The sequence below is a fragment of the Trachymyrmex septentrionalis genome, unplaced genomic scaffold (genome assembly GCF_001594115.1).
Source record: "Trachymyrmex septentrionalis isolate Tsep2-gDNA-1 unplaced genomic scaffold, Tsep1.0 scaffold51, whole genome shotgun sequence".
Classification (NCBI taxonomy): domain Eukaryota; kingdom Metazoa; phylum Arthropoda; class Insecta; order Hymenoptera; family Formicidae; genus Trachymyrmex; species Trachymyrmex septentrionalis.
In genome coordinates, this window is record NW_017305683.1 from 3547899 (window position 1) to 3559970 (window position 12072).

The 12072-nt window shown below is 30.9% G+C and overlaps 2 protein-coding genes across 6 annotated transcripts in view; both read left to right on the plus strand.

The window, feature by feature from the left end:
* Positions 1–1032: 1032 nt before the first annotated feature.
* Positions 1033–2812, plus strand: LOC108751768. Of its 2 annotated transcripts, XM_018492169.1 has the most exons (3): positions 1033–1347; positions 1590–1647; positions 1708–2812. In XM_018492169.1, exons 1-3 carry the CDS (start codon positions 1042–1044, stop codon positions 2412–2414), a joined length of 1071 nt encoding a protein of 356 aa, XP_018347671.1. In that variant the 5' UTR covers positions 1033–1041; the 3' UTR covers positions 2415–2812. The 2 variants fall into 2 exon arrangements, with proteins under 2 accessions (XP_018347671.1, XP_018347670.1); XM_018492168.1 differs by having other exon boundaries at positions 1590–2812.
* A 3483-nt stretch (positions 2813–6295) lies between these two features.
* Positions 6296–12072, plus strand: part of LOC108751767 (spermatogenesis-associated protein 20) — a 6702-nt gene continuing 925 nt past the window's right edge. Inside the window, exons 1-11 of one of the 4 annotated variants that reach the window (XM_018492166.1) lie at positions 6296–6394; positions 8795–8983; positions 9099–9471; positions 9694–9819; positions 9921–10010; positions 10090–10353; positions 10434–10613; positions 10814–11023; positions 11110–11302; positions 11394–11562; positions 11621–11826. In XM_018492166.1, the coding sequence (XP_018347668.1) occupies positions 8835–8983; positions 9099–9471; positions 9694–9819; positions 9921–10010; positions 10090–10353; positions 10434–10613; positions 10814–11023; positions 11110–11302; positions 11394–11562; positions 11621–11826 (1960 nt within the window). In that variant the 5' untranslated portion in view covers positions 6296–6394; positions 8795–8834. The other 3 variants (XM_018492163.1, XM_018492165.1, XM_018492167.1) reach the window with 3 other exon arrangements.

The following is a 12072-nucleotide window of genomic DNA, read 5'->3' on the forward strand; positions in this document are numbered from 1 at the left end:
ATCAGTAGTAGATGTTTAGATCGTAGATGACGTACTACATAGATCGACAAAAGCGATGAGAATCAAAATGGTAAAACACTTCTTGCCACAAACACTCCATCGTTGATTGGCCTAGTTTACATTGTGCACTTGATACGGGTACTAACTAATAACTTTCTATCGAATGATCTTAATTTCGGTGATATGTTGAAACATATGCATGATATATGTATTTAATTAATCGTTATGATGTTATCTAGATAATTTTATCTAGATAAAATCAAACATTGGTTGTAAGTCAGAAAAACCATACTGGAGCACAGAGGCCACGGATCAAATAGGGCGCATTCAGCGGATTCAACAGTTGAGTGAGCGCTCGTTGCTATTGATGTATTCTTTCAGATCTAAAATGCTGATTGGATAATCTAAAAGAATACACCAATAGCAGTAAAATTATCTAGATAACATCATAATGATTAATTAAATACATATATCATGCATATGTTTCAACATATCATCGAAATTAAGATCATTCAATAGAAAGTTACTAGTTAGTATCTGTATCAAGTGCACAATGTAAACTAGGCCAATCAACGATGAAGTTGTGACAAGAAGTGTTTTATTAGAGACAAACACAGAAAGGTAATCCTAGATTTAATCGTAAGGTATTTCAGGCACTCACCATGTTAAGAATGACTATTAATAGTATTAAAATCCTTTATATTGTTTTTCTCATTCAATTTGAAGATCGCAATCTCGGCATGATATATGAGTGCCAGAATTAAAATAAAATTAAATTGCAAATCTCCTGAGAACTGAATGTATTCTAAATAAGATTTTTGCCATATGTGTAAATTTTATTACATATTTGCTTTTAGACGATTCACTGTCAGTGCTAAAAAATGTATAATACACATCACGTAAACTATAGATTTTCAGCACTGTCACTGAATTTTGGAACGCAGCTTTCATGGTTTCAGCTAGAGAGCCTCGGTGCCTGCGCATAATAAAAGGAATAAAGAATAGAGAACAGAGAATAAGAATTTCAACCTATCAGAAATCATGTATGGTGAACTGTATATCAGATATCGAGATCGCGATGAAGTTGTGCCGTTACTCACGATTATGGTCATACCTTCCTCTATTGTACATATACATGAAATAAAATTGAATTTTTACATTTCAGATATCAGGATTTGTGTACATTACAAAATGCCTGCCAGGTGTAGTGCTCCCAGATGCACCAACTCTAATAAAGAAAGATATGGATGCATAAACTTTGCTCGAGATCCAAAGTTGAGACAAAAATGGATTGATGCTGTCGGGATTTCAGATTGGAAACCTCCAAAATCAGCTGTACTGTGTGAAGTCAGTATCGAAGCGTGCATATAAATGTTTTATAATGTAATTCCCACAAACCAATGTAATAAACATCAACAAAAGTAACATTAATGTTATAATTTTTCATTCATTATCAATATATTAAATTCGTTATAATGCGAGTGTATGTAATAATTATATAGTTGTGTGAAAAATTCTAACATTGATATTACGTTAGTGATAGTAGATAGATATTTTTCTCTAACGCGCGTGTACCTCTTATTTTTTAGGTTCATTTCCATCCATCAGAATTATTCCGCATTGGTAATAAAAAAATTATAAGGAAAGGTACCATACCAAGTTTATTTTGCAAATGTGAAGAACCTATGAAAGGGAAGTCTCTTGCAGAAATTCAACCAGAACAGCGATGTAATGAATCAACTGAATTTCTTCCTTACAAAAAGGCAGGATTAAGAAGTGATCATTTGTATACTGCTACAGAAAATTCTGAGAAGCAAAAAAATAAGAGTTGCAAAAGAGAGCAGTATTCAAATGAATTACAAGAACATAATTATTGTTTACTTTTCAAAAAAAGGAAATCTATTATGTTTGGGTCACGTAAGAAGTATGTCCATACTGCACATTGTGTTGTAATGAAAGAACCTATTGATATAAATACATTGGAGACATTCTCTGAAGAAGAAAATTACAGATTAAATTATAATCTAGACATACGTGTATCATCAGAATTTACTGCAAACCAAATATTGTCTATGGAGAATTTACCTAGTCCAGAAGAATATGAAATACTAAAAGAAAAATTAAAAATGGTTGAAAAGGAAAGAGATATCCTAAAAAATAAAGTTAACGACTTAGAAAAAAATATCGAAGAAAATACTGAAATAATCAATACAGTTCTTAATAAAGATCAACAAAGAGCAATTGTATATGGTACTACAAAAGGTTCCAAATGGTTAGATGTAACAATCGAAAAAGGATTGAATTTACATTTTGCATGTGGATCGCATGGTTATAATCAGATAATTAAACTTGTTGCTCCATTTCCTTCATTGAGAACTTTAAGAAATAAAATACAGCAAAATTTGAATCAGTAGCCTTATTCTTGAGTACATACGAATAATTTTCGCATACGAAAATGATAGTTTCTCGACTGTGATTGTATATGAAATTACTATTTTCGTATGCAATATTTGTTCAAGAATAGGACCCCAGAATGTTTGAAAATGTTTTTAAATATCTGCAGTTGATCATTCTTCATATTTTACGTACATAGAAAATCTGTGGTATTTGGAACTAGTATTTGGAATGGCGATTAAAGAGCAGATCGATTTTGATACAAGTACAAAAGCACATATTGGAAATGTGACATTGTCTGGCAATACAAATAAATTGACATGTAAAGCTTCACTTTTCCAATTGTTTAGACTTGGTTTTCATTGAAAGTAGTATGTAACTTACCACTTCATCTTATTCAATAAATGATGCAATTAAAGAGGTTATTTTAGAAATACTTCAAAAATGTCATAAGATTTAAAAATAATTGTTTTAGTTTGTGATATGGGAAATAGAGGATTGCTCAAAATTTGGGTTTAAAATTACGAAGGCAGATATGGTATATATTATAAAATTGAAGGCAGATATGGTATATACTATAACATCTTTACGATCCAGAAATTATGTTACAATTGATTTCAGATCCTGTTCATGTTTTTAAAAATTTGAAAGAAATGGCTATGGAAAATCAATTTATTTACTTACCACAAAATGTTGTAGAACTATATAATTTACCTACATTGAGAAAAAAATATAGTCAATTTTGATAAATGTTTAGTCCAATACTGCCAACATTTATTTACAGTAAATATTTGTTCAGTAAAAAAGGATTATTAAATCAAATTAACATTTCTTATATCAAATAAATATATTTTTATATTTAATAAATATTTAGTTGACAGTATTTAACTAAATATTTATTAAAATTGACTATATTTTTTTTCAATGTAGTAATGTTGTTGATATGGATCATATTGAGTGGTTACATTCACATCAGTCTCAAAATTGCATGGAACTAAAAAAAACTTGCGTCTAAATTAAGCAAAACAGTATTTAGATCAAACCATTTCTGTAAAATGGAAGTCGTGAATTCTACTAGAGTTATAAATCATATCTGTGTGTATCTGCGTTAACATTTCTAGTCCAAAAAAGTGACGAATTTCCGTAAATGGGAACAACAGCCTTTTAATTGATTAGAGAATGGTTTGATATAATGATGACTGAAAGAAACTTTCACCATGCTTTCAGTTTTCACAACTCTGAAAAATATAATGATACAATAGAATTTCTAAAATTAATATGTCATGTTTTCGAAAATAAGAAAGTCGGATATGGTTATAGAAACCATCTCAGATTCATGTAATACTTATCACGGAATTAATGATTCAGTTACAAGATCGTCTTTTAAACGAGAAATAGTTTCTTTTTTTCTAGGCCGATCAAGTCAAGATAGTTTGGAAAGTGGTTTTTCAAACAGTATGCACTATGTAGAGGATGTCTCAAGCAAACAGCTCTTCAGTTTAAATACAGACTAAGACAGATGTATATAGTAGGAAACCTCGCAATACCTATCTCCAGTTATACATATGATGAAGTATCTTTCCTTTTGAATGTACTTTTAACTGAATTAAATGAAAAAGAAGAAACTGTAGAAACACATTGCGATTTCCCTAAATTAAATGATTGCGGGCCTATGTCAGAGACTATACAATAAATATTTTATAAAATGTGTGGATATGTTTTTTCAAATTAAGGAATTTCATTAAATGTGAAGAAAATATTATCTGAAATTGCAAGATAATTCTGATTTGACGTTTACATTATCCTCTTTATATGCTTGTAGTTATTTCAGATTATACTCCTGGAGCACAAATAATAGTAAAGAAGTGTTTCATATTTTTGAAAGAACAGAAAAAATTATATGGAAAGCCAAGTCTAAATTATTATTCCTAGACAAGTCCCTAAATGACAGTTTAGTCATTTATCTTATCTTCATACTGTTTTGAAACATCTCCTTTTAAGCACTTGTCATTATGTTAGGGATAAATTAATATCTTGATTTGTATCAATGAGCGTAAAACAATTATCGATAACTCTGAATGCTATAGAAAAAATGAATAAGAATATATCATCAGTTTTTGAAAATAAGATTATGGAAGGAATATTAGCTGATAAGTTCAAACAGAAAAATATTGATTGAAGATAAAGTTATTTTTGAGATTAAAACAAAACTATTATTTTATTTAAGTAGTATAGTTATTTTGTAAAATCACATTTTTGTATGTTAAATTTAAAATAACAAATGATCTCAGTGATATTCTTGATTGTTTGCAGTTTCTTCTATTTTTATTTTATTTGTTTAAAGTTATTCTATGTTATTATTGATGATCATTTTATGTAATTGAATTATCAGTATTTTTCTTTTCTTGTTATAGATGTAATAATTTATAATGTTGTGTAACATATCTTAAAAATTTATATTGAATAAATATTTTATGTTTTTCTTGATTAATGACATATATATTTTTTATAATGTTTGTAACTTTTATGTTTCTTACGATTACAAAAATTAAACACAATTATTTTGTCACAAATTTTATTATTATCAAACCGCTTTAATATTGGCTGCATTCAGCGGACTCAATAGTTGAGTGAGTGCTTGTTGTGATTGGGGTATTTTTTTTATATCATTCAATCAGCATTTTAGATCTGAAAGAATACATCAATAGCAGCGAGCGCTCACTTAACTGTTGAGTCTGCTGAACGCAGTTATTAAAAATATATACATATTCAATTTATTTTAAAAATTTTGAGTAGCTATAATCGTTAATAAATTCTATATAAGTTGCATATATATCATGATCAGAAGTAATATTAAAAACTTTTATCTCTTAGGCTCTACGCACAATAGAAGGAATAAGGAATTAGAAATAAAGAATAAACGATTTCAACCTATCAGAAAGAACGTATATTCTAATATATCCAATTTCTGATAGAGGTTAAAATCGTTTATTCTTTATTCCTAATCCTTTATTTCTTCTATTGTGCGCAGGGCCTTAAGCTCAAGACACAATGCGAAGGAATAGCGATAGAAATAATACGATTTCAAGAATCTATCAGAAATTGTATTCCGATATATCCGATTTTTGATAGATTGAAATCGTGTTATTCCTATCGCTATCGCTATTCCCTCACATTGTGTCTTGGGTTTTAAAATAAGACATTTTACAGAATTTATACAATTGGAAATATATGCAAAATTAATCGTCATGATCAAGAAGTTAATGCATTACATATTAAATGTAAGGAATTTTATATGTGTCACACAATCCTGTAAACAAATCTTTCTTTTAAAACTTCATTTTCTTATATAATATTTTGTAACTCAGTTTGCAGTACTTTATAGATTTGTAAAAGCTCAATATTCGTATTGCAGATATCATTGATATTGACTTTTTTTTACAGATACTGTTTTATTAGCTGATTCATCTAACATACGTAGACTATTAGTACGTAGAAATTATGTATTGTGGAATACACAATTTTTAATAGGTTGAAATTCTTATTTTCTATTCCCTGTTCTTTATTTCTTATTTCTTTCATTGTGCGCAGCCCCTAAGAATATCAACCTATCAGAAACTGTGTGTATTCCACAATACATAATTTCTGATTGGTTGAAATTCTTAGGCCCTGCGCACAATAGAAGAAATAATTAGGAATAAAAAATGAACGATTTTAACCTATCAGAAATCGAATATATCGGAAACAGTTTCTGATAGGTTGAAATCATTTATTCTTTATTTCTCAGTCCTTATTCCTTCTGTTGTGCGCAGAGCCGTACTCTGTTTTCTGTTTCCTGTTCCTTTTACTATACGAAGCCCCTCACGCTTGCAAACTGTGCACACTCCCATGTTATCCCTTCCATTATGTACGCAGTCATAGTATCAACTGTCAACCGGGTACTACTGGGCAATGGGATTCACTCTATTGAATGATTTACGTTTGCGGATTCTTCAGAAACGTAAATAGTGCATGGCAGCTGCAGCAATATATAGTAGTATATGCCTTTTAAATTATTAGTGCTTATTGACTTGTTGATCGCAAGACGTAATTACTGTTCCAAGATGTGGATAATACCGATTGAAACGTCAATGTTATATCAGGTAAAAAAAAAAGATCATTCAGTTTCAGCTTTATTTTCTTACATCTTGTACTTGAAGTGATTTTTTAAATATTTAGGGTATCGGGAACATATTGAGCTTATATAAATATAGAACTTAGGAAATATAATTCCCCCCTTCTCAGTCCTTCATGACGCAAGTCGACCAAATTGGCACTGCATTTGTATGTTTCTATTGCGTCTTATTTAAAATATTGACATTGTATTAAGAGTCTTGACATTCAATAATATTTTTATAGTGCAAGAGTAGATTATTATTATAAAATCACCCAGAATGAAGAAACGCGATCTACACATCGAAAAATTAATTTATCAATATGTAATTAATTATATAATGTAATAAATAATATAAAGTGATGTAAATTAAACACAGATACCTGTCGTGTTTAATGAAGGATTAGAAAATCATTGTGTATTAAGAATTCATATAATTTCTCTTTATTATCATTAACGGGATGAAAAGATATCTTTCACAATTTTATTCATTATCTATACGTATAATTAGCATACATATAATTCGCTCGACTAGTTTGTCCACCGCGGGTCATAGTGCTTCTGATCACGTGACTACGTGCGCATCGTGGAGCTTTGACGTATGTATATGATTGTTGTGTTGTGAATTGTGAAGTGCGTAGTAATTAATTTGCCAATCTCGACGCGCCATCTCTGGTAGTATAAATCGACGAGGGGAATTCGACGACGAGTCTACGCTGGCTCGGACATTCGCGAGTTCTCCGTACGTAATGTATTATTGGCGAGCATGCACGTTCTTATTTAATCGCCACTGAAAGGATTGACGTTTACGAATTCGCGTTTAGCTGAGTGATATTCGCCAAATATCGATCCGCCGCGTAATATCCACTCGCAGAACGTAGATACGCCATTTCTACTTCGTTTTTATATCGGGTGCCCCGCGAATTTTGACAATGACTTCTTTAACGCTTGCCGCAGTCTGCGAACTACATTATTTCGTAAAATACTCTCTTTTTATTGAATCTTTTTATTTTAATACACTTTTAGTGATATATTCAATTTTCCCTTTGAATTTAATATGCTTTCTACTTTAAATATTATATAATAGATAATAAGTGGACCACTCTTTATGTAAGATACTTTAGAATGCATTGCTTAACTTTAGTTATTTATTTCAGACGTATATAATTTATGTATACGTAGAGGAAAGACTCCTATTATGAGATAGTATATTTTAGGTGAATGCTAGAAGCCTAATTAAAGCAGAATTAAAAAAAATAATAGGTCATTTCGAAGGGAATTTAATAAGCTTTAAGATAATGTTATGTAAAATTTAATTCAAATTCTACTTTTTTTTTTTTTTTGAAAATTAAAGAAATGTAAAAAGCGAGCAAATTGCAAAGTAAAAAAATTCTGCTCCTAATATGAGATGCCCCGAAATTGATAATAAAATGCAAAGTACATCAGTATTGCAATGAAAAAAGTTTATTCAATGTTTCTAAAGTACAAACAAACACAGTCAGTATGCGAAAAATGCGATGGATTATGCTCAGATCTCGTCAGGTAGTTGGAACCAAGCATCGCAGAAATAAGCACTCGATGTTCATTCCGATCGTCCTTTTTATTATTGTACAATAACATTTATGCTTTAGCAACAATTTTTACTATGACGTAGGAGCATACGTTATTTCATATTAGAAATGGGTATCTCATATTTTTCCACGCCTTACGGTTTAATGATCATCAAATGATCTGACTGCTGTAATTAAGCAATTCAACATATCCCATATTTTTCTATTAGTACGATCTTATTCTATCACTACATGAAGAATTTATTGCCAAATATTTACTTTATTAAATAATAAACAAGGTTTAAAGGCTCATGTCAATGAAACTTGAAGACATCCAAATTCAAAAATCTTTTTTTATAATAACTACAGGCATGATCTAATAATGAATTTTCCACTAAATAGTTTTCAATCTAAAAGCAATAAATTCATGGTGGAACCAATAGATAACGTTTATTAGTTTAACAGAAAACCGCTATCTCATATTAGGCGACTATCTTGTAATAGGGGTCTTTCCTCTATATATAAATTTTCCAATTTTATTTGTGAAAATGCATAGATTTTGACTTTTACTTCTATAAATCTTCTTTTTTTTCTTTGAAAGATGTTCCGTTAAATGAGCAACATTATTATAATACTATTTATTTGGTTTAATTATTATTTAGTAATTATTTGATTGTTTATATTTATATATGTATAGGATCAACTTTGCTGCGTGTATTCTCCATGTCAGGCGTGTTATGATTTCGGGAAGATGCAGTTCTTTATCAGTTCGCTGCGTATCTGAGCTATCTAAGAAACAGTGCAGTACAGGAGCGCACGGATATCATAAGAATTTTCATTTTACTGAAAGTGCTTCACTTTCTAATATTGAACGGAAAATGAAAAAGTAATTACATACACATGCATACAATTATATATTATTATATTTAGGTTACCTAATATTTTATAAAAACTAAAATTTAAAGATTATTATTGAGAAATACGTTTTACAAAATTAATAGGTTGAGTAACAGTAAAGCGCCTTTCCTTTCATCCATCAAGATGGCATCAACATCTCGACAGGATAGCAAAAGCGAGCCTGAAGTGAAGAAAAATCGTTTGAGATTGGAAAGATCGCCGTATTTATTGCAACATGCAACCAATCCTGTAGACTGGTATTCTTGGAGCGACGAAGCTCTGGAAAAAGCAAAAAAGGAAAACAAGATAATTTTTGTGTCAATCGGCTACTCTACGTGCCACTGGTGCCATGTGATGGAGAAAGAATCATTTAAGAACGAGGAAGTTGCAAAAATCATGAACGAGAATTATGTAAATATTAAAGTAGATAGAGAAGAGAGGCCCGATATCGATATGATGTGCATGATGTTTATTCAGGCAAGTGTCAAATTTATTGCTATGCATTATGCAAAATCTGAGAATAAACAGCAAAATGCATATTTTATTACTTATTGATTAATAAATATACTAAGCGTAATAATATATTATAGTTAATAAATACAATATATTAAGCATAATATACTTTATAAATATATTTGTTACTTGTAATTGTATATTAACTCTGCTCAATATGGTAATGAAGATATTTATATTTGATAGAGATTAAGAGGTCATGGCGGTTGGCCATTGAATGTTTTCCTTACACCAGATTTAATGCCAATAACAGGCGGAACATACTTCAGCTGTGCAATGTTTACATTATACTTGACACGAATTGTGAAGGAGGTATATAGAACGATATTTTCATCTGATATAAATATTTTTGGTTTATGTTTTACTCTGTAAGACGAAATTAAGTTTATAAATAATATTTTCTTTTATTCTAGTGGACAGAAGGAAGAGACAAAATGGTCAAATCCGCCGCTATTGTATCAGATCGTTTGAAGGAATTAAGCACAAGCAGACATGACATAAAAGTAAATATTTGAAATAGTTTTAAATAGAATTTAAAATTATTTTAACATTGTATTTTATTCATTAATTTTTATGACACAGGACGATGGAGTTCCTGCGATTGATTGCGCTTTCTTATGTGCTCACGTCTTGTTGAATATATACGATGAAGAATACGGCGGATTTGGTAGCTCATCTGCTACGAATCCTAACTCGCCAAAATTTCCCGAGCCGACCAACTTAAATTTTCTTCTCAGTATGCATGTTCTAAGTACCTCTACTATGTTGGTTGAGATGTCTTTAAATGCATCTCTGAATACTTTGAGAAAAATGTCTTTTGGCGGACTTCACGATCACGTGGGGAAAGTAAGGCTAATTTCTTCGTTTTTACTATTACAACGCGCAAATGGAATAATTAAATAATTTAAATTATTTTTATCGTTCAGGGATTTCATCGATACACTGTAGACGCTCGATGGAAAGTTCCTCATTTCGAGAAAATGCTTTACGATCAAGCTCAGCTTATACAATGCTACACCGATGCGTACATTATTACAAAAGATTCTTTCTTTTCTGATATTGTAGACGATATCGCAACGTATGTTCTACGTATGCTGACACATATGGTATTACATTGCTTTTTCATTTATTTGTTTAGTCTTATATAGAATGTAGGTGCAATACTTATGAGAGATTCTAACTTACAAGATTTTGTTCTTAGATTTTTTGATTTTTTTCACTTAGATTTTTTGAAATCATAATTATATGTACAGAGTAACAAACATGTGGAAAGATATAAAATATTTACAACATGTGCGTTATTCAGGAAGGCGGTTTCTTCAGTGCGGTGGATGCGGATTCACTACCTACATTTGATGCCCCAGCGAAACGGGAGGGCGCATTTTATGTTTGGAGCTATGACAATCTTAAGGCTCTTTTAAAAAAGAAAGTACCTGGTAAGGACAATGTTACATATTTTGACCTTATCTGCCGACATTTCTCAGTGCGGAAGGAAGGAAATGTAGAAAGACCACAAGTATGTTTTGCAATTAAAACTATAAAGCAAGAAATAATTTTATAAAACAAAATTTATGAATGCATAAATTTTGTTCTGTAATATAGGATCCTCATGGCGAGCTTACAGGTAAAAACGTATTGTCGATGCAGTCGGGAATAGAAGATACTGCTAACCATTTTAAGCTTAGTGTAAAGGAGACACAAAAGTATATTAAAGAAGCCTGTACTACTTTATATGAAGACAGATCACATAGACCCTGGCCTAGTTTGGACGATAAGATGGTCACATCATGGAATGGTAATGAATTATAATGAGTAATATGTGTGTTAATATCACCATGATTTGTTTGCATTTCTGTAAAATCTAACTTTTTGTGATCTATTTAAAGGTCTTATGATAAGTGGCCTTGCGCGTGCTGGAATAGCTGTAAAAAACAAGGAGTATGTTGAAGCAGCAACGGAAGCTGCCACATTCGTGGAAAAATATCTATTTAATAAAGATAAACGCATATTACTTCGTAGTTGTTACCGCAGGAGAGACGACAAAATTGTACAGAGGTAAGTATTATCTTAAACTTTTTATAATCAATATGCGATCTATGCTGACGATTTATAGGAGCGACCCGATACCTGGCTTCCATGAAGATTATGCGTTCTTCGTGAAAGGATTGCTCGACTTGTATGAGGCCACCTTTAATCCGCATTGGGTCGAGTTTGCTGAAGAGCTGCAAGATATTCAAGACCGATTATTCTGGGACTCGGAAGATGGTGGTTACTTTGCTATGGCCGAAGAGTCTCCGATACTTACACGGACGAAAGATTGTATGTTTGAATGCTCTTCTAGTAATTTTAGTTTTAAATGTCAAGGTTTGACACAACATCAATTGAATAAAATCAAACGAAACCTAATTTTGCTGTAAAGATTATATTACATTCAAATATTTATAACACTGTCTATTGAATATCTCATTACATCTGTGTGTTGATTATTTTATTACATTCTCAGTCGTGTGTGTGTGTGTGTGTGTGTGTGTGTGTGTGTGTGTGTGTGTGTGTGTGTGTGTGTGT

Excerpts from the sequence above, each read along its gene's own strand:
- LOC108751768 (XM_018492168.1), top strand. The coding sequence starts at position 1,042 with ATGTATGGTGAACTGTATATCAGATATCGAGATCGCGATGAAGTTGTG. Across the intron at positions 1,348-1,589 it reads AATCAGCTGTACTGTGTGAA|GTTCATTTCCATCCATCAGA; the intron begins GTCAGTATCGAA and ends CTTATTTTTTAG.